This window comes from Leucoraja erinacea, unplaced genomic scaffold (assembly GCF_028641065.1).
Source record: "Leucoraja erinacea ecotype New England unplaced genomic scaffold, Leri_hhj_1 Leri_696S, whole genome shotgun sequence".
Classification (NCBI taxonomy): domain Eukaryota; kingdom Metazoa; phylum Chordata; class Chondrichthyes; order Rajiformes; family Rajidae; genus Leucoraja; species Leucoraja erinaceus.
Window position 1 is genome coordinate 22,720 of NW_026576615.1, and position 27,260 is coordinate 49,979.

General features: G+C 48.2%; 1 protein-coding gene across 1 annotated transcript; it reads left to right on the forward strand.

Annotated features, from left to right (window-relative positions):
- The first annotated feature begins 3,277 nt into the window (after nucleotides 1-3,277).
- Nucleotides 3,278-27,226, forward strand: LOC129694503 (uncharacterized). The gene is made up of 4 exons (XM_055631219.1): nucleotides 3,278-3,513; nucleotides 22,918-24,127; nucleotides 24,306-24,440; nucleotides 24,500-27,226. Exons 1-4 carry the CDS (start codon nucleotides 3,278-3,280, stop codon nucleotides 27,224-27,226), a joined length of 4,308 nt encoding a protein of 1,435 aa, XP_055487194.1.
- Nucleotides 27,227-27,260: the final 34 nt, after the last annotated feature.

Here is a 27,260-nt window from a genome sequence, read left to right on the forward strand (position 1 = left end):
TTCCTACCTACAACTACCTACAGTTTCCTATCTTCTCCAAAAAAATGCAGGAATTCTCAGTGAAAGCAAGGCAAAATACCTGGATAAAATTCACTGTGATGAGTAGTTACACATACATTATGGGTGCAAAATAGCTCGCCTTCATTTTCAGCATTGTGTGAGCACTAACTTTGATTAATGGAAGATTTATTTAACTACAGTAAACCCTCGATATAATGGACCTCTTTATAACAGATTTAGGATATGGTGGACGGACCTATGAACATTCACTGTGTTAAAGAGGGAACTGCAGATGCTGGAGAATCGAAGGTTACACAGAAAAGCTGGAGAAACTCAGCGGGTGCAGCAGCATCTATGGAGCGAAGGAAATAGGCAACGTTTCGGGCCGAAACCCTTCTTCAGACTGATCAGGGGTGGGGGTGGGTGGGGACAAGAAAGGGAAAAGGAGGAGTAGCCGGAAGGCTGGAGGGTGGGAGGAGACAGCAGGGGAGCTGAGGAAGGGGAGGAGACAACAAGGACTAACAGAATTGGGAGAAGTCGATGTTCATGCCCCCGGGGTGCAGACTCCCCAAACGGAATATGAGGTGCTGTTCCTCCAATTTCCGGTGCTGCTCGCTGTGGCCATGGAGGAGACCCAGGACAGAGAGGTCGGAAGGAGTCCTCGCCCCCCACTGATGACCCCTTTTCCCGTCTCCAACGCACCCCCTCCTCGTGGAACCCCCCTCGTGGCCAATTTCCGGCTTTAGAACTTTTTATCAATAACTGCCGTCGCGACATCAACCGCCTCAACTTCTCCACTCCCCTGTCTCACTCCAATCTCTCACCACAGGAACGCTCTGCCATCGACTCACTACGCAACAACCCAGATTTGGTTATCAAACCCGCTGACAAGGGAGGTGCCGTGGTAGTCTGGCGCGCCGATCTCTACAAAGCTGAGGCCACGCGCCAACTATCGGACACCTCCTCCTACTTACCCCTGGACCATGACCCCACTGACGAGCACCAGGCCACCATCTCCAGCACCATCACCAACTTCATCCACTCCAATGCCCTACCCGACCGAGCCTCCAACCTCATCATTCCCCAGCCCCGCACAGCCCGATTTTACCTTCTCCCTAAAATCCACAAACCAGATTGTCCCGGAAGACCCATTGTCTCCGCCTGTTCGTGCCCCACCGAACTCATTTCCAAATACCTTGACTCCATCCTATCACCCTTGGTTAAATCCCTCCCTACCTATGTCCAAGACACCTCAGACACTCTCCGTCGTCTCCGCGCATTCAATTCTCTAGGCCCTCACCCCCTCATCTTCACCATGGACGTCCAATCACTATACACCTCCATCCCCCACCACGATGGTCTCACAGCCCTCCGGTTCTTCCTCGACCAGAGAAGCAACCCATACCCAGCCACTGACACTCTCCTCCGCCTAGCGGAGCTGGTCCTTACCCTCAATAACTTCGAGTTCGACTCCTCCCACTTCCTCCAAATACAAGGCGTAGCTATGGGCACACGCATGGGCCCCAGCTATGCCTGCCTATTTGTAGGTTACGTCGAACAATCCTTGTTCCATACATACCAGGGCCCCATCCCCAACCTCTACCTCCGCTACATCGACGACTGCTTTGGTGCCACCTCCTGCACCCGCACACAACTGACTGACTTCATCCACTTCACCACTAATTTCCACCCGGCACTGAAATACACCTGGACCATCTCCGACACTTCCCTACCATTCCTTGACCTCACTATCTCCATTGCAGGTGATAGACTTCTAACCGACATACACTATAAACCCACTGACTCCCATGGCTATCTGGACTACACTTCTTCCCACCCTGCTTCCTGTAAGGACTCCATCCCCTACTCCCAATTCCTCCATCTACGCCGTATCTGCTCCACGGATGAGGCGTTCCACACCAGGACATCTGAAATGTCCTCACTATTCAGGGAACGGGGGTTCCCCTCCTCCACCATAAATGAGGCTCGCACCAGGGTCTCTTCCATACCCCGCAACACTGCTCTCTCTCCCCATCCCCGCACTCGCAACAAGGGCCGAGTCCCCCTAGTCCTCACCTTTCACCCCACCAGCCATCACATACAAAAAATAATCCTCCGTCAGTTTCGCCACCTCCAACGTGACCCCACTACTGGCCACATCTTCCCATCTCCCCCCATATCTGCCTTCCGCAAAGACCGCTCCCTCCATAACTCCCTTGTCAATTCTTCCCTTCCCTCTCGGTCCACCCCCACCCCGGGCACTTTCCCTTGCGGCCGCAGCAGATGCAACACTTGTCCCTTTACCTCCCCCCTCAACTCCTTTCAGGGACCCAAGCAATCGTTCCAGGTGCGACAGAGGTTTACCTGCATCTCTTCCAACCTCATCTATTGCGTCCGCTGCTCTAGATGTCAGCAGATCTATATCGGTGAGACCAAGCGGAGGTGGGGCGATCGTTTCGCCGAACACCTCCGCTCGGTCCGCAATAACCTAGCTGACCTCCCGGTGGCTCAGCACTTCAACTCCCCCTCCCACTCCGTCTCCGACCTCTCTGTCCTGGGTCTCCTCCATGGCCACAGCGAGCAGCACCGGAAATTGGAGGAACAGCACCTCATATTCCGTTTGGGGAGTCTGCACCCCGGGGGCATGAACATTGACTTCTCCCAATTCTGTTAGTCCTTGTTGTCTCCTCCCCTTCCTCAGCTCCCCTGCTGTCTCCTCCCACCCTCCAGCCTTCCGGCTACTCCTCCTTTTCCCTTTCTTGTCCCCACCCACCCCCACCCCTGATCAGTCTGAAGAAGGGTTTCGGCCCGAAACGTTGCCTATTTCCTTCGCTCCATAGATGCTGCTGCACCCGCTGAGTTTCTCCAGCTTTTCTGTGTAACCTATGAACATTCACTGCCAGGCTTGACTGTCAATGGCATCCCCGGCCCACACCACCTACCAGACCGCTTCCAGGTGGCATTAACTACCCGGGCTGCCAACCTTCACCGCCAAGCCAAGCTGATGATGCCACCCCCTTTCCACACCACCTATCCGACCGCTTCCAGGCTGGGCAGTTAATGCCACCCCTGCCCAGCACCACCTCCCCGGTTGCTTGCAAGCCAGGCTGCCAACCTTCACCGCAAGGCCGGGCTGATGATGCCACCTCTACCCTTCACCACCCTGTCCACTTCCAGACGGGGCCACAGAACTACACTGCCAGGCTAGGCTGTTGAAGACACCTCTGCCATTCACCACCTCCCCGGCCACCACTAAGCTGGGTTGCCGATGCCACCCATGGCTGCTTGCAACCTCCTCGCCTGCTTACTGGCCAAATCTACTGCCACCGTTGCCAGTCCACATAGCTTACTCAGCCACTTCGGGGCCTCACCTGCTGTCGCCGCCACCGACTCTTACCTGCGCTCTGGCCATCCGCCGGCCACAACCACTGACTACGTCGATCCGCGCCTCAACACGCCTGGATCATGGGCCCAGTCCCAGACCGAGTTTGCAGAAGGACCTCGACCGGAAAGGTCACCTATCCGCATTCTCCAGTGATGCTGCCTGATCTATAATCCAGCCTTTTGTGCCTTATGTGTATTCATGATTCATCCATGCAACTGTAGAGACCATATTATTGTATGGGTGTGAGGCATGGACTCTCACTCGAGCTCTGTCCAAGTCTCTCGATGGTACCTACACCCAAATGCTCAGAAAAGTTTGAAATATCAGTTGTTGGGACCACATTACCAAAGCCCAGCTCTATGGGGAGATTCCACCTCTGACCGAGAAGATCAGGTGGAGAAGGATGAGGCTGGTCACCGCCACCGCCACCCAGAAATGCCAGCAAACAAGGTTGTGCTGTGGGAATCCATCCATTGAAGACGTGACACGGGACGGCCGATCAAGACGGTGCTGAAGACGTTGATGGAAGACGCACGTGTAGAGACAAAAGAGGAGCTTGGCAGCTGCATGGAGGATAGAGATGCGTGGTGCGCCCGCGCCCGTCGGAAACCAGCACCACCGTGCCGCTAATGTTTTCAATGATTTAATAAAATAAATATTGTGATTTAACCAGAATCTACAGTTCTTTGTTTTTATTACAATACAATGATAATCCTTTACTCGGTTACAGTGGACAATAATAATAATAATAATGTTTATTTATATAGCACTTTTCAACAAAACCAGTATTTGAACCAAAGTGCTTTACAGAGATTGATTAAATTAATTGAACAGATCAATGCAATAAATCCATACAAATCAAAAAAAGAGAAAAAGAAAAAAAAAAGAAAAAAAATGGGCAATAACGCTCACTATCTCCCCTGCCTGGTCTGTTATAGCGATAGTTTACTGTATTTCAATGGTGACTAATTGCAATGTTCTCACCGGAACCAATTGGGTTACCTCACATCCTGGTTTGGGAACAGCTCTGTCGAAGATCACACAGAATTGCAGAGAGTAAGAGATGTCGCCCAGTGCATCACACAGACCTGACTTTATCTACCCTTCACGCTGCTTTGGGAAAGTAACCAACATAATCAAAGACTTGTCCAACCCTACTTATTGCTCCTTCTCCCTGCTCACGTGGGGCAGAAGATACAGAAGCTTGGCAGCCCACACCTAGACTGTGGAACAGCATCCCTCTCCCCTTCAGAACTGCCCCCTCCATCGACTCCTTTAAGTCGAGACTTAAAACTCATCATTACTCTCAGGCCTTTCTTGACATCCTCTGAGGGAGGGCTATATGTATGTATTTATGTATGGACTTAATCTATGAACCAATGTTGTATAACGTTAGTACCTCCACCAATGTAAAGCACTTTGGCCAACGAGAGTTTTTTTAAATGTGCTGTAGAAATAAAAATGACTAGACTTGACTTGACTTGACCTGACTCTGGAACAGCTTCTTCCCCTTTCTTATCAGCCTTCTGAATGGTCTTTCTATGTTAGGGTTCTGTTCAATTCACCTCTATCCCATTGAGGACATTAGACTTTGTCTTTGGAACTGATGCACTATGTCATCGGGTGGCACCATGTGCAGCAACCTCACCAGCAGCTGTCTGTCCTTTCATCCTTTTTGTTATTTGTATATTGTCTAAAAGTATGTCTCTGGAGGTCTTTTAGTCTTTTTCATGTGGAGATGGGGGGGGGGGGGGGGGGGGGGGGGGGGGAAACCTGGTTGAGGATGCGTCTTTTCTCCGAGCCGCATCTCCCCCCCCCCCCCCCCCCCCCCCCCCCCCCCCCCCCCCCCCACCCACTCCCCCCCCCCCCCCCCCCCCCCCCCGCGGCCTACCAACTGGATTGGCGGGTCCTTTCCTGCCGGAGCAGCCAGAGTTTCAGCAGTGGCGCTGCACTGAATTCCATCGCTGAGCGGGTGTTCCGTTACCTGGGATCGCTGTGTGGAGCTCCGGAGTGTTGGGACTGCTGTTTAACACTGTGGACTGTGGCTTGCGGTGCTTCCAGCCACGGGCGGCGCTGACTTTAACATCGTGGGTTCCTGGGACCTCTTGCTGGGGTCGCCGGCATCCAATTTTCCCCATGCTCGGCCTGTGGACTTCGGCAGCTGCGGTCTTTGGCAGGAAGTGGCCAATTCAGAAACTCTAAGCCACTGAGAGTGGTCTCCGTTCTGATCATTCCAGCAAAAGGGCCTGAAGGCCCCACCACAGGTGGACAAAGGGGAAGAAGACTGAACTATTGCCTTCCCTCACAGTGGAGAACATTGATTCTGCTGTGTGGGGATGTTTATGTTAAATTTTACTTCGGAGTCACGTGAGTGATTACGTGAAGAACCCGCCAGGACGCATGCGTGTCATATCGTCTATCGCATTGCGTGACGACTGGCAGGTTGGACGTGATTCACCTGCCAGCAACAGACATGAGGTAAGTATTTTTTTAACTGCGTACTGGCGGGTTCTTCACGTAATCCCTCAACGCCACTCCTCATAAAATAAAGATCAAACTTCAAACTGGCAAGTTCTCATTTAATCTTACTATTCTACCATGCATGGTGTTCTTTTTATTCGTATGGCTGTATGGTAATTCAAATCTCACTGTACCAATTGGTGCATGTGATAATAAATGTCTCTTGAACTCTCTTGAACTCTCGAACTACAATGTTGAGAACTAAATTCTGCATTATGTATCTTCCCCTTTGTGCTATCTATTGTACTTCAGTGTGACTTGATTGTATTTATGTGTGGTGTATCTGATCAGTTTGGACAGCATACACAAAAAACCTTTCACTGTAACTCGGTACACGTGACTATAATACACTTATATCTTTAAAAAATATGTAGCCTAAAAAGTGAGACTCATGTATAGACATTCATTGGTATCTACAGTATTTTGGATGGGCTAAAACATAATTGCATTTAGTGCTGGCACAGAGTCAAGTCTTTTAAAATGGCTAGGTTAATTAAAGATTCTATATTGCAGTGTTTAGATGACTTAACACACAGAAAACAAAGGAATAAAATGTGCTGATCATGGTGGCTGGTGGAACAGCAGTAAAATCAGTATAGATGCTATCAACCAGCAAAGTTTCAAGCAGTGAAGGTTGTTAGATCATAATGGGTATTCTCCCTGGGACTGCCACACAGTAGCAGCACATATGGTCTGCAGGGGAAAAAGAAAATGGTTCCAAATCCTGATGAATGTGATTCAAGCCAGGAGGGGGGACTTGTGCCAAGAGTGCCCCAGAGTTGCCAGGGGCAACATAAGACAGAGAGGCTGGAACTCTCTTTTCGTAAGTTCACAAGATAGGAGCAGAATTAGGAAATTCAGCCCATCAAGCTTACCCTGCCATGGCTGATCTATCTCTCCCCCTCAACCCCATTCTCCTGCCTTTTCCCCATAACCCCTGATGCCCGTACGAATCAAGAATGTATCTATCTCTGCTGTAATAAAATCCATTGACGGCCTCCACAGCCTTCGGTGGCAATGAATTCCACAAATTCACCACCCACTGACTAAAGCAATTCCTCCTCATCTCCTTCCTAAATAATCATCCTTTTGATCTGAGGCTATGACCTCTGATCCTAGACTCTTCCACTAGTGGAAACATCCTCTCCACATCCACTCTCACCAGGGCTTTTCTTGGAGTCAAAGTCATCAGGCAATGGTGAGATAACATAAGAAATGTCATGATCCCACATGGCAAGATAAGGTCAGTGACAGCCTGACGTAGAGGTTGAGCAGGCTAGCACTTTATTCCTTGGAGTGCAAGAGGATGAGGGATGATCTTACAGAGATGTATAAGATCATGAGGGGAATAGACTAGGTAAATGCACAGTCTTTTACCCAGAGTAGGGAAATCACGAACCAGAGGATAGAGGTCAAAGGTGAGGTATAATGATTTAATAGGAACCTGAGTTGCAACTTTTTTGATACAAAGGGTGGTAGGTAGGAACTAGCTGTCAGAGAATGTAATGAGGCAGGTACTATCACAATGATTGAAAACATTTGGACAAGTACATGGATAGGATGCATTAGAGGTATATGGCCCAAACGCAGGCAGGTGGGACTAGTGTAGGTAGGGTATGTTAGTCGGTGTGGGCAAATTGGGCCAAAGGGCCTATTTCCATGCTATATGACTCCACAAAATCACAGTTCTCTTGTGCCCATCAGATATTCTCTTCCAATGCAGTCACTCGGGTTGAGTGTGACTTGCTTCCACTCGGGTTCTTTGAGGCAGCTGAAGAATCCTATGAGGGCTTTTTAGACTTTGCTGCAGATGGAGTAAATGATGCTTGATGGGGCAGGTGAGTATGTTATTTGAGAGATAGTGAGCTCCTACTGCTCTTTCTATGTGGTCTTCAAGTATTTGTTTTTAGTTTAGTTTAGCTTAGAGATTCAGCACGGAAAGAGGCCCTTCATCTCACCGAGTCGGCATGGACCACGACCCCCGCACAGTAACACTACCATACACACACTCGGGACAATTTTACATTTATAACAAGCCAATTAACCTCCAAACCTGTACATCTTTAGAATGTGGGCGGAAACCGAAGATCTCTGAGAAAACGCATGGGGCGAAACGTACAAACCGTCATGGGGCAAACGTACAAACTCTACACGGATAGTACCTGCAGTTGGGATCGAACCCTGGTCACTGTCAATGTAAGCATTGTAAGGCAGCAACTCTACCACTGTGCCACCATGCCGCTCATTTGCATTTTGATTAGAAAGGGCATCAGAGATTACGGAAGAACGCAGGAGAATGAGGTTCAGAGAGAAAAAGATAGATCAGCCAAGATCAAATAGTGGAGGGGCAGAGTTGGTGCCTTACAGCATCAGAGACCCTGGTTTGATCCTGACTACGGGTGCTGTCTGTACAGAGTTTGTATGTTCTCCCCGTGACCGCGTGTTTTTTTGCGAGTGTTCAGGTTTCCAATCATATTCCAAAAGCGTACAGGCTTGTAGGTTAATTGGCTTCAGGAAAGATTGTAAATTGTCCCAAGTATGTAGGACAGTGCTAGTGTATGGGGATCGCTGATTGGCGTGGAATCGGTTGGTCAAAGGGCCTGTGGCTGCACCAGGGACGTGCGGTCAGGGGAGGCAGAGCGCCACCTGTCATATTCCCAATGAAAATAGCTGTTAAGAAAAGTAAAGAAAAATAATAATAAAACCAAATAAATATAAAGATTTTTCCACTGATCTGTGTTATAAATGTCAATTCTATGTGAATCTAACCATTTTTTATAGTCAAAATTGCCAAATTTGCGCAGCTCCGCTGAAAATACAGGGAAAGATGAGAGGTAAGGCAGCGACGAGCTGAGCCTCCCCTCTGATTGCGCAACCCCTCAGAAACTGGATGGAGCGAATGCAATAAGCGTGTGCCTGTTACTTTCTCTCTGTATGTCACCAATGTCATGTTTGTAAATCCATTCATTACATCTCCTCGCCTTCCATAGTCCAGGTAGCTTATTTCACGTATAAATATAATTAGGCTCGTTGGTCTCGTCATAAAACGGTAAAGAAAAAGCACCAGGGGAGGCAGCGATCACATCTGCCTCACTGAGGGAGCGTGTCTTCAGCCCAGTGGAGGGAGAGCGAGCGTCAATTAGATAGGCTCAGCCCACGTAATTGACGCAACCTCACTTTCCTCCATGTTAGCTAGCTTCAGCAGCGGCTGCGCAGCACTGGATTCCACCACTGGCGGTGCTGACTTTCCAGCTGCGGGCGGCGCTGCATGGTAGGTTGATTCGTTGATTTGTAGCAGCCGATTCGGAGGCTCTGGGCCGCTGAGAGCTCCCTATTGGGCCCCGCGCTTAAGGGGCCCCGCGCTGGAGTAATGTACTCTCGGCTCGGTAGATCTACCCCGGGTGGAAGGGGGAGAGAGAGTAGAGGGGTGGAGGGGGAATCAAGGGGTAGACGGGGAGGGGGGTGTGAGGGCAAATGGAGAAGGGGGAGAGGGGGAGGTGGGTCGTTCCCTTGCGGTCCCGGGGCAACGCTCCCACCCCTCCAGTCGCCATGCTTCACGTGGTGATCAGTACAAGGAGGGCCGGGCCACTGATCTTAGCTAGTGCCTCCCCAGCCATTGACTTCACCGCACGTCACTGGGCTGCACTGTATCTCTAAACCAAACTAAACTACATAGACTCAATGGGCCAAATAGTCTATTTTGCTCCTAGATCTTAGAAAAAATGAGACACTCAGTGTCCCCAAAGCTCTTTGTTTAATCTTTGTGATTAGAGGCTGTGATTCCTATATTTTGAAGATGTTACTTTTTTTTTCCCAAGGAAAACCTAACAACATCGTTGCCTCTGCCCTTCAGGAAATCACTTACTGTCACAGAATTTGGAATAGAGTGAATGCTTTTGAAGGACACACAAATGATGTACCTGCCTCAGCAGGTTGGGTGTGATCAGACCTTCAGCACTGAGATATTGGTCAAAAAAATGGTCATTGATTCTAGCAACAGTTTGGGAGGATTTTGCAGAGACAGCATTAGGGGTACCTGTCCAGTACTTTGAGATGGAGACACAAGGAACTGCAGATGCAGGTTTACAAAAAAAAATCACAAATTGCTGGAGTAACTCAGCAGGTAAGGCAGCATCTCTGGAGAACATGGATAATTGACATTTTGGATCGGAGCCCTTTCCTTAGACTGGCCTCGACAGTACTTTTAGGTGTGCATTTCTGCGCATCCATCTGCAATTGGATCCTTGACTTAGACAATAGACAATAGGTGCAGGAGTAGGCCATTCAGCCCTTCAAGCCAGCATCACCATTCAATGTGATGATGGCTGATCCTCCACATCCTCATCCACAGACCACAGTCTGTTCGAATTGGCAGAAATACTTCATCCTCAGTAACAATCAGTACGGGAGCACCTAAAGGCTGCGACTCGGCCCCCTGCTTTACTCACTCTATACCCACGACTGTGTAGCCGGCCATAGTGCAAACTCCATCTTCAAGTTCGCTGACGACACCACTGTTGTTGGATGAATTACAGATGATGATGAGTCAGAGTATAGGTGAGAGCGACTGATTGACCAAATAGTGCCAGCACAACAACCTGGCTCTCAATATCAGTAAAACCAAGGACCTGATTGTGGACTTTGGAAAGGGAAGGATGAGAACTCACAATCCTGTTTATATCAATGGGACGATGGTGGTGAGAGTCAAAAACTTCAAATTCCTGGGCGTGCATTTTCCGAAAATCAGGAATTGCGGAAAAGACTGCAAAATGTTTTGATCACTGCCCAGTCCATCACCGGCTCTGACTTCCCCACCATCGAAGCAATCTATCGAAGTTGCTGCCGCTAAATGTCAGCCAACATCATCAAAGATGCACACCATCCAGGTTCAGGAACAACATCTTCCCTACAGCCATCAGGCTATTAAACACGACAACAAATAAGCTCTGAACGACATCAGACTATTATTATTATTGTACTATATTTGTTTATTTATTGAGTATGTGTGCATGTGTATATATATATATATATATATATATAGATATATATAGATATATATATATATATATATATATAGATATGGATATAGATATAGATATAGATATAGATTATAGATATAGATATAGATATAGATATAGATATAGATATATATATGTATATATATATATATATACACACTGAACTTTTTTCTCCCGTTATATACTGATTACATCTTCTGTTGTGCTGCAGCAAGCAAGAATTTCATTGTCCTATCTGGGACATATGACAATAAAACACTCTTGACTTGACTTGACTCTTGCCTGCTCTATTTAATGTCACTGAAGTGCATGACAAAGTGGAAATTACCATTGCCTAATAGCCCATAAGCTTGGTTCATATGTGATATTTTCTTGTTTGGCCAAAGGCCGTGCTGGAGGTGAATTTTATTATGCATGCCTGCCATCATTGAGAGATAGATGCCCAGATATAGAAAGTAATATTAAGCTTTCAGGTTTTAATTTTTACTTTTAGTTTTAGTTTGAGCGATACAGCGCGTGACCAGGCTCATCTGCCCACCAAGTCCAAGTCTTTGGAACTTGTGAGGAAACCGGAGCACCCAGAGAAAACTCACATGGTCACAGAGAGAATGTGCAAACTCCATGCAGGCAACATCTATAGTCAGGATTGAACCCGGGTCTCTGGCGCTGTAAGGCAGCAACTCTATTGCTGTGTCGCTGTGCTGCCCCGTCTCGTGACTGTGTTGCCCTCACAGATTCTCATAGGCAACTTTGATATTTTGCTCATGGTGTATTATGCTGGGGGAGGTGTGTTGAGAACCTTTATTTTCCACCTGTTCAGTGTAAGACTTACTCCTTCGTATGCTCCAGTGAAATAATCAATGATGATTTAGAAACATAGAAAATAGGTGCAGCAGTAGGGCTATCGACCCTACGAACCATATATGGATCCACCTCCAGTTTAAATTCCATTTGGAATATTTTGGAGGACCAAGAAACCGAGAAACCAAGAAACCAGCACCACCATTCAATATGATGATGGCTAATCATCCAAGATCAATACCCCTTCCTGCTCTCTCCCCATATCCATTGATTCCATTAGCCCTAAGAGCTTTATCTTCAAAACATCCAGTGAATTGGCCTCCATTGCCTTCTGTAGCAGAGAAATCGACAGATTCACAACACTCTGTGTGAAAAATGTTATCTTCATCTCAGTCCACAATGGGCAACAACATATTTGTTTAGCTCAACCACTGAAATTGATCATGGGAGACCTTATCTGCTTACTGTAAAATGATAACAAAGGGTGGAGGTGACACTGGGTGGAGGTGACTCCCAGGGTGGAGGTGACACTGACTGAACAGTTTCCAATTCAATAGACAATAGAAAATAGACAATAGGTGCAGGAGTAGGCCATTCGGCCCTTCGAGCCAGTACCGCCATTCAATGTGATCATGGCTGATTATCCACAATCAGTACCCCATTCCTGCCTTCTCACCATATCCCATGACTCCGCTATCTTTAAGAGCCCTCTCTAGCTCTCTCTTCAAAGTATGCAGAGAACCGGCCTCCACCGCCCTCTGAGGCAGAGAATCACACAGGCTCTCTGTGTGAAAAAGTGTTTCCTCATCTCCGTTCAAAATGGCTTACCCCTTATTCTTAAACTGTGACCCCTGGTTCTGGACTCCCCCAACATCGGGAACATGTTTCCTGCCTCTAGCGTGTCGAAACCCTTAATAATCTTAGATGTTTCAAAAAGGTTCCCTCTCATCATTCTAAATTCCAGAGTATACAAGCCCAGCCGCTCCATTCTCTCAGCATATGACAGTTCCGCCAACCCGGTAATTAACCTTGTGAACCTACGCCGCACTCCCTCAATAGCAAGAATGTCCTTACTCAAATTTGGAGACCAAAACTACACACAATACTCCAGGTGTGGTCTCACTAGGGCCCTGTACAACTGCAGAAGGACCTCTTTGCTCCTATACTCAACTCCTCTTGTTATGAAGGCGAACATGCCATTCGCTATCTGCGGATTAGTGTTATTCTGGCGAAAAGCTGGTTGGGGGTGATGTGGTATTGCACACCTCACTCCTAGCACGCACACATGCACACCACATGCACCACATGCACACCACATGCACACATGCACACCACACGCACTCATATTACACACGCACAAATACTCCATCCATAACTCCCCACCACCCCTCACCCTCGCCCAATCATAGGTATTCCATCTCCTTCACTCCCATGTAGAGGTCACATGCACAAAGATAAGAGCATTGTTGCCTTTCACTATTGGTAAGGCTGTATGGTAACTCAAATTTCTCTGTACCTTAGTTGGTTAAGTGACAATAAACTTGAACTTGAACTTGATATTGCATAAAAGGTGACTTAGAGTTGGGGAATTGAGATCTAGAGGATATAGATTTAAGGTGAGGGTGGAACCCGAGGAGCAATTTTTTTACACAAAGGGTGTTGGGTATGTGGATCCAGCTGCCGGAGGAGGTAGTTGAAGGAAGGGACCATCGCAACATTTAAACATTGAAACATTACATGGATAGGACAGGTTTAGTGGGATATAGGCCAAATGCAGGCAGGTGGGACTAGTGTAGCTGGGACATGTTGGCCGTTGTGGGCAATTTAGACTGAAGGGCCTGTTTCCATGCTGTAAGACTATGACTTTGACAGTGCTTTCCATAAGATCAGAAGATATAGGAGCATATTGAGCTCTCGAGCCATGATGACAGTGAATGGTGGTGCTGGCTCAAAGGGCCGATTGGCCCACACCTGCACCTATTGTCTATTGCCTTTCAATCAATCCCATTCTCCCTTTCAGCCTCATTCTTCTGCCTTCCCACTTTTAGACTTTAGAAATAGTGTTGTAATAGGCCCATCAGCCCACCAAGTCCGTGCCAACCAATAATCACCCTGTACTCTAGCACTATCCTACATACTAGGGACAATTTACAGAAGCCAATTAACCTAGAAACATGTACGTTTTTGGAGTGTGGGAGGAAACCAGAGCTTTCGGAGAAAACCCACACAGTCACGGGGAGAACGTATAAACTGCGTACAAACAGCACCTGTAGTCAGGGTTGAACCCGATCTCTGGCGCTGTAAGGCAGCAACTCCACCACTGCGCCACTGAGCCGTCCCGGGTTTTCAACCCTTTGGGAAAAAACTTGTCGAAAGCCAGATTTTGTCCTGGATTTCTAATTCCTCAAAACTTAATTGAAAGCCATTCAGTGGGAAATATATTATGTGTCTCATAAAGTTGTAAGTGCACAGTTCCCATGAAATTACTCGGCTCTGGAGGATTTCTATTTTCAATGAGCTGGCATTTCAAGCTTGAGAAAACTTAATTGGCTGATGTGTATTCAGAATAGCATTAGCTGAAATGAAAGCTCATGAGAGTCAAGATAAGTAATTGACCTGGTCAAGAGATTGGTTAGGCAATAGAAGGCAAAAGGTAGGGACATTAAATTTCAGCAGTTGAACTTAAAATAAATGAATTGCGCTGTGCCATCAGGAGTACAGTTGAAAATAGTTATGTGATGGATTGGTACTCCAAAGGTTGGTGATATTAGTCCATGACTGTAAATTCTATGCGACAAAACTTGTGGAGCCAAATTTAATCAATTAACTTTGAATATCTGGAATAAATAACTCGTTAAAAAAAAAGGTTGAAATGTTTCAACAATTTATCTGTTTTCTCGGATGTCCTTAAGGGCATTACATTGGTTGCCCTCATCCAAGTAGTAATGTTGACTCTGCCCTTTCGAATTATTTAATGCATTGCTCTGCCTAGATGGGTAAGATGAGGAACTTTTTTCACACAGAGAGTGGTGAATCTCTGGAACTCTCTGCCACAGAGGGTAGTTGAGGCCAGTTCATTGGCTATATTTAAGAGGGAGTTAGATGTGGCCCTTGTGGCTAAGGGGATCAGGGGGTATGGAGAGAAGGCAGGTACGGGATACTGAGTTGGATGATCAGCCATGATCATATTGAATGGCGGTGTAGGCTCGAAGGGCCGAATGGCCTACTCCTGCACCTAATTTCTATGTTTCTATGTTTCTATGACATGCTTTGCTTGCTGGCAACCCCCACATCTTATGAATTAATTAAAAAAATCACGGGCATAAGTCCTCAAATATTTACCTTGGTCTGGAAATTTTGCTCAGCCGTGAGCTTTGAGTATGTGCTGCCGACTATGGGAACTGTCTTTCACACAGAGAGTGGTGAATCTCTGGAACTCTCTGCCACAGAGGGTAGTCGAGGCCAGTTCATTGGCTATATTTAAGAGGGAGTTAGATGTGGCCCTTGTGGTTAAGGGGATCAGGGGGTATGGAGAGAAGGCAGGTACGGGATACTGAGTTGGATGATCAGCCATGATCATATTGAATGGCGGTGCAGGCTCGAAGGGCCGAATGGCCGACTCCTGCACCTAATTTCTTTGTTTCTATGTTTCTATGAAGGGAACCCTTCATAGTCAGCAAATGGTGTTAGGCAAACTGTTGGGACTGAAGGTGGATAGGTCACCAGGGCCTGATGATCTGCATCCCACTCAAAGAGGTGGCCTTAGAAATCATGGTTGCATTGGTGATCATTTTTCATGTTCTCTCAAATGGATCTGTTCCTGTGGACTGGAGGGTAGCCAATGTAATTTCACTTTTTATGAAAGGAGGAAGTGAGAAAACGGGGAATTGTAGACCAGTTAGCCTTACTTTGGTAGAGGGGAAGATGCTTGAGTCGATTGTTAAAGATGTTATAACCGCGCATTTGGAAAGCAGTGGCAGGAACAATCAAATTCAGCATGGATTTATGAAGGGTAATCATGCTTGACTAAACTTCTGGAAATTTTTAAGAATGTAACAACTAGAATGGATAAGGGAGAGCCAGTGGATGTGGTGTATCTGGAATTTCTAAAAGGTCCCACGCAAGAGATTAGTATGCAAAATTAGAGCACATGGTATCGGGGGTAGGGAATTGACATGGATAGAGAACTGGTTGGCAGACAGGAAGCAAAGTGTACGAATTAATGGGTCCTTTTCAGAATGGCAGGCTAGTGGGTTGCCGCAAGGTTTGGTGCTGGGACCGCAGTTATTTACAATATATATTAATGATTTAGGCATAGGAATTTAATGTGACATCTCCAAGTTTGCAGATGACACAAAGCTGGGTGGCAGTGGGAGCTGTGATGAGGATTCTATGAGGCTGCAGGGTGACTTGGATAGTTTGGATGAGTGGGCAGATGCATGGCTGATGCAATATAATGTGGATAAATGTGAGGTTATCCACTTTGGTGGCAAGAACAGGGAGGCAGGTTATTATCTGAATGGTGTCATATTAGAAAAAGCAGAGAATTGGGTGTGCTTGGACATCTGAAGTCACTGAAAGTAAACAAGCAGGTACAGCAGGCAGTGATGAAAGCTAATGGCATGTTAGCCTTCATTGCCAGAGGATTTGAGTTTAGGAGCAAGGATGTCCTACTGCCGTTGTACAGGGCCCTTGTGAGACTGCACCTGGAGTATTGTGTGCAATTTTGGTATCCTAATTTGAGGAATAACTTTATTGTTATTGATGGAGTGCAGAGTAGGTTCACCAGGTTAATTCACGGATGTCAGCACTGACATATGATGAAAGAATGGGTCGACTGGGCTTGTATTCACTGGAATTTGTGAGGATGAGAGAAGATCTTATAGAAATAGATTAAATTCTTAAAGGATTCAGGCTAGATGCAGGAAAAATGTTCCTGATGTTGGGGGAGTCCAGAACCAGGGGTCACAGTATAAGAATAAGGGGTAAGCCAGTTAGGACTGTGAAGAGGAAAAACGTCTATACCCAGAGAGTTGTTAATCTTTGGAATTCTCTGCCACAGAAGGCAGTGGAGGCCAATTCACTGGATGTTTTCAAGAAGAAGTTAATGCCGCTGTCCCACTTAGGAAACCTGAACAGAAACCTCTGGAGACTTTGCGCCCCACCCAAGGTTTTCGGTGCGGTTCCCGGAGGTTTTTGTCTGCTTCCACTACCTGCAACCTCTGCCAACCATCTGCAACCTCCGGGAACCGCACGGAAACCTTGGGTGAGGCGCAAAGTCTCCAGAGGTTTCCATTCAGGTTCCCTAAGTGGGACAGGGGCATTTAGATTTTTCTCTCAGGGGTAAAGAAATCAAGCGATATGAAGAAAAAACAGGAATGGGGTACAGATTTTAGATGATCAGCCATGATCATATTGAATGGCGATGTTGGCTCAAAGGGCCGAAGGGCCTACTCCTGCACCTATTTTTCTATGTTTATATGTTCCTTTGGTATAATATTGGCATTGGTATTGTAAATAGCTTGTTCTAAGCTCCACCCAGTCTAGTTTCAGTCAATCAATTACTGAATCAAGCACTTGCACAACTAAACTTTATTTTGAAAAACACAGTTGCCCTACACAATGCCTAACCACCACTGGTTCGATCCTTGTATCTGCTAGGCCAAGCCCTTCTAGCCTCGTGCAAGCAGAGACACTCCAAAAGGCCATGCAGTCCCAAGCGTTCTTCCAGAAGATCGACATCGGACCTCATGGGAGCTACCTTTTATAGGTTCCAGAACCTTGAGGGGCCGAACCACGTGTGGGTGGTCTCTATGCAGTCCAATAACAAATATCAATTACCACAGTACATGATAGACAGTTCCCTAACCCAATAACACAATAACTAATACATTGTATCTGACAAAGTTTCTAGATGGAAGTTAACAGAGACGAATTATGTAACATGTGCCTAGATATTCAAGAAACCCAGGGAAGGCTCAACAGTTAATCCAATCAACATCTAGCAAAGTAAAGCTTTGCAAAATTATTTACAATGTGTATGTCTGGTTTGCAGTGACCCAATCAGTTCCATGAAATTTACACCTTATTGTAAGAAACTACAGATGTCCCATTCTTTCCGTGCCGCTCTTATCTAGGCTCCAGACAAACTGGCACCATTCAGCAGCTTGTCTCAGTTCTGCAAAAGGCACATTTAACTTGACCAAAATGGCCAAGCACAGCCTTTACTCAATTTTAATGGCCCGACAGCTCCAATTTGACCAGGATTAACAGTATCACTCACTGATATACTGGTAAGCGATGCTGCTCCCTTCCTTTCTCTTGATGAATATACAGTGCAGGGTGAGGAAATGCTGAGAGGTTTAGTTTAGTTTGGTTTAGAGAAGCAGCATGGAAACAGGTCCTTCGGCCAACCGAGCCCAGCTGATCATCAATCACATGTTCACGCTAGTTCAATGTTCTCCCACTTTCGTGTCTATTCCTCACACACTAGGGACTATTTTACCTAAGCCAATTAACTTACAAACCCGCATGTCTTTGAGATGTGGGAGAAGACCGGATCACCTAGAGGAAACCCTCATGGTCACAGGGAGAAAGTGCAATCTCCACAAGGACAGCACCCGAGGACTGGATTTTACCCTTGTCTTTGGTGCTGAGATGCAGCGGCTCTACCCGCTGCATCACTGTGCCGCCCTTACATTGGTATGGATGGATTACACTTTATACAAAGTATGCATCAGCGGGGACTTTAATTCTTGGACTACAGGAGGTTGAGGGATAATCTTTGAGAGGTGTATGAAATCATGAGGGAAATAGATGAGGTTAATGCACAAAGTCCTTTCCGCAGCATGGAGGGATCAAGGGCTAGAGGACACGAGAGGGGAAAGATTTAATAGGAACATGAAGGGCAACTTTTTCACACAGAGGGTGGTGGTATATTCAACAAGCTGGTGGCGGCGCGGGCACACCGCAACGCCCTGTGTCTCCCTAGAATGGGAAAAATAGCAACGATCCCCTTACCTGCTTCAAGGCTGCTCACTCGGAGCAGTCTTGTATCCATCTCGTACAGCCGACAAGAACTTCTGGACTTCGGTTCCTGCGGCTGCAACAACTTTCTGGACGATCTCCCTCTTCCGTCTGAGCTCATCAGAGCAACAGAGCACCCGACTGGAGACCACCAGGTGAGTCGCGGGGTTGGAGACCGCCATCCGACCCGCGGAGCCCAACCGACCTTCGGTCCTCACCCGACCCCCGGTCCTCACCCGACCCCCGGTCCTCACCCGACCCCCGGTCCTCACATGACCCTCAGCCCTCACCCGACCCTCAGCCCTCACCCGACCCTCGGAGCCCAACCGTCCCGCGGAGCTGGAGAACGCCACCCGACCCGTGGAGCTCACCTGACCCGTGGAGCTGGAGAACGCCACCCGACCCATGGAGCTCACCTGACCCTCGCAGCTGGAGAACACCACCCCACCCGTGGAGCTGGAGAACACCGCGGAGCTGGAGACCGCCACCCGACCCGCTGGGCTGGAGAACGCCAGGTAAGCCCCGGGGCTGGAGACCACCAGCAGAGCCGCGGGGCTGAAGACCGCCTGCGGAGTAACACAGACGCGGAGCAACGGAGCGGCAGAACACCAGCGCGCACCAAGCCAGCTCGGCCCACCAGAAGCACCAACAGACGGCGACGCGTACGAAAACACCGCCGGGGACGCAGAGGTGGGTTAAAGGCCAGGTTAGAGCTAGCCCCACACAGGGCAGCGATTCCTAGCCTTTTCCTCGCCAACGTGCGCTCACTGGCAAACAAAATGGATGAACTCCGGCTAAGGATCACCTCCCACAACTGGATCAAGGACTGCAACATCCTGATCTTCACGGAAACTTGGCTCAACACTGACGTTCCTGACAGCGCCATCCACCTATCGGGGCGTCATTTTAAGCAAACTTAAAGCACATGGCATTGGGGGTTCAGTATTGAAGTGGATAGAGAACTGGCTGGCAAACAGGAAGCAAAGAGTAGGAGTAAACGGGTCCTTTTCACAATGGCAGGCAGTGACTAGTGGGGTACCGCAAGGCTCAGTGCTGGGTCCCCAGCTATTTACAATATATATTAATGATCTGGATGAGGGAATTGAAGGCAATATCTCCAAGTTTGCGGATGACACTAAGCTGGGGGGCAGTGTTAGCTGTGAGGAGGATGCTAGGAGACTGCAAGGTTACTTGGATAGGCTGGGTGAGTGGGCAAATGTTTGGCAGATGCAGTATAATGTGGATAAATGTGAGGTTATCCATTTTGGTGGCAAAAACGGGAAAGCAGACTATTATCTAAATGGTGGTCGATTGGGAAAGGGGGAGATGCAGCGAGACCTGGGTGTCATGGTACACCAGTCATTGAAGGTAGGCATGCAGGTGCAGCACGCAGTAAAGAAAGCGAATGGTATGTTAGCTTTCATTGCAAAAGGATTTTAGTATAGGAGCAGGGAGGTTCTACTGCAGTTGTACAGGGTCTTGGTGAGACCAAACCTGGAGTATTGCGTACAGTTTTGGTCTCCAAATCTGAGGAAGGACATTATTGCCATAGAGGGAGTGCAGAGACGGTTCACCAGACTGATTCCTGGGATGTCAGGACTGTCTTATGAAGAAAGACTGGATAGACTTGGTTTATACTCTCTAGAATTTAGGAGATTGAGAGGGGATCTTATAGAAACTTACAAAATTCTTAAGGGGTTGGACAGGCTAGATGCAGGAACATTGTTCCCGATGTTGGGGAAGTCCAGGACAAGGGGTCACAGCTTAAGGATGATGAATAGAAATTCTGAATCAATGTTATAAGATTGTTCTGAAAGACAAAATGGTTGGCCAGGTAGACTGAAACAAAGGACATAAGATGGCTGCTGACCAGACTTGCTGGAACCGGCTGCAATTAAGGAAATCACAATGTCTTGCAATTACTGTGTATCATGAATAAAGGATCACAGGCCCAGTCTGACAAGATTGAGGAATACACAACCCCCCCCTAGCCAGAAAGACTAAGGAATGTACTGGTCTGAGATTATGCGTGGTTCCTCTAACATCCCCTTATATGGACATACTTGGTTTCCTGTTTCTCCCAACGTGTTGGTCCTTTGATCGGGGGGAATGTGGGAGGTGCTAAACGGTGGCATTAACATATAAAGAGCCTTGCAATTAAGGGCAGTCAGCTTGACTCTTTGCCAGGTTGTAACCTGTGTGGAGATTCCTGCTCAATAAAACGTACGTTTAAAGCAACCCTGGTGCCTGGTCGATTATTGTCGAAACAACCGATGTGAGAGAGAAACGTGAATCAACATTTGGTGTCAGAAGTGGGATGTCAACCAGCGACTGATCGAGCCGGCGAGTGAATCCACTGGGCGACGGGATCGATGTGAAGGGTGCGCAGCCAAGTGAGTAGATTTAGTTAAATCTCCTCTTGGTCCTTCCTCGTATCCCGGCGTAGCAGGGTAATTCGCTGACTTGCGTCAGTTGGTGGGACGACATCCGAACATTCCGGTTGTGGGCACGGGGATAGGGCCGTCTCGAGGATTATCCTAGTCTGATCGAGCGGATAAAACACCCCGTAAAGGGGGACCGTAGACGGTATATAAGAGGAGTGCACTGTGTATAGGAAGTTAACTAGTTGAAAGAGTTAACAAGTGGTGAGTGTTAACCGAGACCAAGGTACCCCCGTATCTCACAGAAAGTCCGCTTTAAAGTGGCCGAGTGAGATACGACGGAACCAAGGACTCACGGTTAACCCTGAAATTTTGTTGTGATAATTGTGTAATAAAGTTAACTAGTGTTGAGACGTTAACTGAGACCAAGGTACCCCCATATCTCACAGAAAGTCCACTTTAAAGTGGCCGAGTGAGATACGGAGGAACCAAGGGCTCTAGGTTAACCCTGAAAGAGTTAGCAAGTGGTGAGTGTTAACCGAGACCAAGGTACCCCCGTATCTCACAGAAAGTCCGCTTTAAAGTGGCCGAGTGAGATACGACGGAACCAAGGACTCGCGGTTAACCCTGAAATTTTGTTGTGATAATTGTGTAATAAAGTTAACTAGTGTTGAGACGTTAACTGAGACCAAGGTACCCCCATATCTCACAGAAAGTCCACTTTAAAGTGGCCGAGTGAGATACGGAGGAACCAAGGGCTCTAGGTTAACCCTGAAAGAGTTAGCAAGTGGTGAGTGTTAACCGAGACCAAGGTACCCCCGTATCTCACAGAAAGTCCGCTTTAAAGTGGCCGAGTGAGATACGACGGAACCAAGGACTCGCGGTTAACCCTGAAATTTTGTTGTGATAATTGTGTAATAAAGTTAACTAGTGTTGAGACGTTAACTGAGACCAAGGTACCCCCATATCTCACAGAAAGTCCACTTTAAAGTGGCCGAGTGAGATACGGAGGAACCAAGGGCTCTAGGTTAACCCTGAAAGAGTTAGCAAGTATTGAGTGTTAGCCGAGACCAAAGTACCTCCGTATCTCACAGAAAGTCCGCCTTAGACTGGTTGTTAAGAGAGGAAATCCTCCACGCGAAGGTCAGGAATTGAAGTGACCGAGTGAGATACGGTGGAACCAAGGACTCGCGGTTAACCCTGAAATATTGTGTGTAATAGTAATAAGTTTAAAAATGGGTAATGGTATGGACACCAGTTGTCACCCAGACCGGCCATTACATCAGCTATGTTTCTTGCATCCAGAAATGGAGGAGACCTTTAGGCGTATGTCGGGAGGACTCATTCATAAACTGGGGAAGGATGAATGGCCTGAAGGGGGTTCCAAGGACATGAGTGTGTTATCCAGAGCCCAAAGTGTAATATGGAGAACGGATAAAAAAAAAATATATAAAAAGGCCATTCAGTTGTGGATCGATCATTATAACAAAGAAAAGGCACGGTCTTTAACGGCCAGTTGGCAGAGTAATGCCTTGAAACTAGGAATACCCCTGACCGAGGGGGGTCAGGAGAAGTCAGTGACAGTATTAAAACAGGAATGCAGGCATGCTAAAGAAAGTAAGGATCGTCAGGAGAGAGAGAGAGAAAATATGGCCAAGGTAGATAAAGACTTACGTAAGTCGGTGGCTGGCATAGATTTGGGAGGTGATGACGAGGAGGAGGTAGAGGATTATCCTTGGGGAGTCCGTGGAGCACCCCCGTTGAACCAGCCTGCCCCCGTTGACAGTCCTGTGTCCGCTGCTCCAAATCCTGCTACCCGATCCAAGATTAAAACTCGCTCTTCCCAGATACCAGTTTCCAAATCTCCCGTACCCTCGCTGAACCCCAGAAGACGGTCCCATTCAGGGGAGACCACCAGGACGACAGTTGTCCCTAGTGTCCCTAGTGCCCCCCCCGCAGGCCGACCCCCTCCATACTCACCTGGTGCCCCACAATCCACTGACTCCGTGGGAGGCAGAACTAAACTGAACCCCCGGAACAAAAACAAAAAGAATATGGCACAGCGGCGAACACAATCCCCCTCCAGCTCCACCTTTTCAACCTCCGACGATAATAACGAATGGGAGAGCGAAGGGGACACGGCATCTGAAGACAGAGACGAGAGAAGGGAGGAAGAGGCTAGAAGGGCTAGGAAGAAGAAGCACTACCCACGCGCAAGACAAATGCCAATGAGAACAGTCCCGAATCCCGCAGCTGCCGGAGTGGCCGTTGTAGCAGGAGGGCCCCCTGCGACCATCCAGGTGTATGCTCCGTGGAAACCAAACGATATGTTGATAATCCTGAATGGGGCACCAGACAAAGTCAAGTGCCCAGGACGATTTGTCGAGTTCATCGGCAACATGTTGGACGCCTACCAAGCCGTCTCTTTAGACGCCTGGAGTCTGGTCAGACAATCCCTGAATCGAACGCAGTGGGGCAAGTTCCTCGCCCAGCTGGGGTACAATAACCACGCTGCTATGGAAGCCGTGCACCCGGGAGTTGCCGGAGATGAACAGCGGAAGACTCTACTCCTGGCGGCCCTCGAAGCGACCCTGAGAAAACCTATTGACTTGCCCAAGGTACTGGATCAGAAACCCAAGCGAAATGAGGACCCCGAGGACTTCTTGGAAAGATTTAAGGATGTGTATGGCTCGCATGCTGGGGACCAGAACTTTAACACCGGTCAGCAATCTCCCCAGTTCTGTGCTACACTAATGCTCTGCTTGCCCGACGGCGTCGGTACCAGCGTTAAGACTAATAATCTAAATTGGACCGGCATGAACACCCCTGATATGTGCCGCGCCGTATGTGCATTATGGAAGAGAGGAGAAGCTGGGGATCCACCAGCAAAGGTAAAGACGGAATATGTTATCACCCGAGAGCAGCCGCCAAAACCCAAAGGACCTCCGCACGCGGAGACTCGAGGATACCAGAAGGAGCACCAGTCCTGCGTTCCGGTATGGATGGATAGCCAGCACAATACGTACCCTTTCCTCTGGGGACATCCGAACGGACCTAATGCCTCCCCGTACGGGCCACCATATGCACCCCGCGGAGGGAACAACCAGCGGCCATCTGGAGGAATAGGATGGGGACCAAGAAAACCCCTGATTTGTTGGGAATGTGGAGGCACAGGTCACGTACGCCGAGATTGTCCAAGCAATCATCAGCAAGGAGAAAGACGAGGAAGTGAGAGAGGACACCCAAACCAGGGACAATACGGACAGCCTGGACAGCAAGGCCAACAAGGACCCCGAGGAGGGTACCCAGGTCCCTCTCCCTCCTTCCAAGGAATACACCAAAACCCCTTTGAAAATTGACCACCAAAGATGCTGTCGATATCCCCCACAAGGAGGAATGACAGTATCCCGGAGCCACACCTGAAGATGACAGTTAATAACGAATCACACTCCTTCCTTGTTGATACCGGAGCAACTGTTTCATCAGTACAATGTTCCTTAGCCCTCCAGACTACTGGACAGCATGAAATGTTACAAGGCTTTGATGGAATTCCACACCCTTATCCCCTAACTGTACCAGTGCCTGTCCAATATGAAGGAATCCGCATTATGCACCAATTTGTGGTGACTAACAATCTGGACATTAATGTTTTGGGACGAGACCTACTTTGTCGACTACAGCTTCTGCTTGTATGTCAGCCGCATTCCATAGAGGTTGAACACGCTCAACATCGACAGTGCTATCAGCATCGAACACCCCAATGGTGGAGCCTGGACTTGGAGGACCAAGAACACCATGTCACACTTGCATATGATGCGAGTGGATCCAACTCGGAACTGGAGCAATTCTTTGGGCCCCATGAGGGCAGTCAGTGGACCATCACCGAGTTGGCTACCGTAACCGGTCGGGAAGGAGAAGCGTTGGCCGTGTCGATATCTATGTCCAACTGGAGGCAAAGTCCTGGCATCGCACCTCATCTTACGCTAAAAGTATACTTTCCATATACCGCCAAAGACCTCGGACCAATGGTTTTTCAGGCCTTGAAGGGATCAGATGAAAATACCCAAGGCCCCCAGCAAGTTACCTCCGACCTGTCCATTACCTATTCACCCACCCGACCTACTCAGGAGGGTACCTTGAGACACCATAAGGGCCGAGATATTGTGGAATTTACTGATCCGGAAGTATGGGCGGATGATCAGACTCAAGTAGGACTTACAAATGTTGAACCAGTCCTAGTGAAGGTCAAGCCCGGTGTAGCCATGCCATCTATACAACAATATCCCTTGAAAGTCCAGGCCGTACCCTGTATCGACGTGTTACTCAAAGGACTATTGAAGCAAGGTATCTTGATCACCTGCCAGTCCTGCTGCAACACACCAATTCTCGCAGTCCCAAAACCAGGAAAACCGAATCAGTATCGTCTAGTCCAGGACCTGCGGGCCATCAATGCCATAGTACAACCATTACATGCTCTTGTTCCTAACCCAGCACATATTCTTGCTACCATCCCGGCTAAAGCAACAGTCTTTGGATCGGTGGATCTCCAACATGCCTTTTTCTCGATTCCTTTACATCCGGACTGTCAGTACCTGTTCGCATTCACCTATAATGGACAACAGTACACATGGACCAGATTGCCACAGGGCTTTGTAAACTCACCGACCCTATTTTCTCGTTGTCTGCAGCAGCAATTACAAAACCTGCAGTTACCTGAGGGGTCTGCATTGATCCAGTACGTCGATGACCTTTTAGTGGCCAGTGAAACGGAGGAGCAGAATAGGGAAGCTATAATTTTGTTGTTGAACTTTGTAAAGACATTGGGATACGTTGTGTCCCCCTCCAAAGTACATGTTGGACAAAAGGAGGTGAAATTCCTCGGAGTCATAATCTCGGCAGAAGGCCGTCGGTTGGACGAGAGCCGCACAGACCCCATTTACAGAACAGCCCCCCCCACGTCAGCCAGGGGAATGCGACAGTGGCTGGGAATGATCAACTACTGCCGTCAGTGGATTCCGAATGTGGCCCTGGACATAAAGCACCTGACCCCTTACACCAGTGAGGAAAGTACCTTTGTATTGTCAGGTGAAGCCTTGACAGCGTTCAATAATCTAAGAGAGGCCCTGCAGAAGGCTCCTGCGCTGGGGCGACCCCTGTATGATAGACCTTTTCAGCTCTATTGTACCGTCCTGGGTGAATGTGCCACTGCGGTTTTGACCCAGCTGCATGGGGATAAGCACCGACCAGTGGCGTATTATTCATCCAAGTTAGACCCTGTGGCACTGGGGTATCCCCATTGTACACAGGTTTTAACAGCGGTATACAATAGTCTTCAGTCGGCCGCCAACCTGACTCTCCAGCAGGACATTACCGTATATTCCTCCCACTCTGTGACCGCCCTACTGGGACAACTCCAGACCCAGCATTTGACCTCAGCCAGACAAAATAAATATGAGATCTACCTGTTGAATAATCCCAAGCTACAGTTCCGGCACTGCACCACTATCAACCCTGCTGCGTTTCTCTGCTCTCCTCCCCATCTCCTCGCTCCATGCGACCATAACTGCTTGGAGGCTATTCTCGCGGATACAAGTCCGCGCCCTGACCTTAGCGATCAACCTCTAGCCTCTCCAGATTTGATCCTCTATACTGATGGAAGTTCGTCCATCAACGAGCAGGGACGCCGACTGTCAGGCTTTGCGGTAGTTAAGCAAGATGGAACCTTGCTGGATTGTGGCAGTTTTGACCCTCCGTTTTCAGCTCAGCAGGCCGAGTTGTTTGCCCTCACCCGAGCCTGTGTCCTCGCAGAGGGGCACTCCGTCAATATTTACACCGACTCCCGATACGCATTTGGAGTCGTTCACGATTTCGGACAGTTATGGAAAAACAGGGGATTCCTCACCTCGACGGGCCATAAGATTGCCAATCAGATCCTGGTCTCTGACCTGTTGAATGCTATCCTCCTGCCCTCTGCGGTAGCCGTAATCAAATGTGCGGCCCACACGACAGGAGAATCCCCAGTCCAAATCGGTAACAGGTTGGCTGACGATGCGGCTAAGTGTGCTTCACGCGGTAGATTTAAAGTGGGTGGGTAGTATGATGAGGCAGGTGAAAATATAAAAGCTTTAT

Excerpts from the sequence above, each read along its gene's own strand:
- LOC129694503 (XM_055631219.1), top strand. The coding sequence starts at position 3,278 with ATGGCTGCTTGCAACCTCCTCGCCTGCTTACTGGCCAAATCTACTGCC. Across the intron at positions 3,514-22,917 it reads GAAGGACCTCGACCGGAAAG|TCCTGTGTCCGCTGCTCCAA; the intron begins GTCACCTATCCG and ends CCCCGTTGACAG. Across the intron at positions 24,441-24,499 it reads ACCCCGAGGAGGGTACCCAG|ATGCTGTCGATATCCCCCAC; the intron begins GTCCCTCTCCCT and ends TGACCACCAAAG.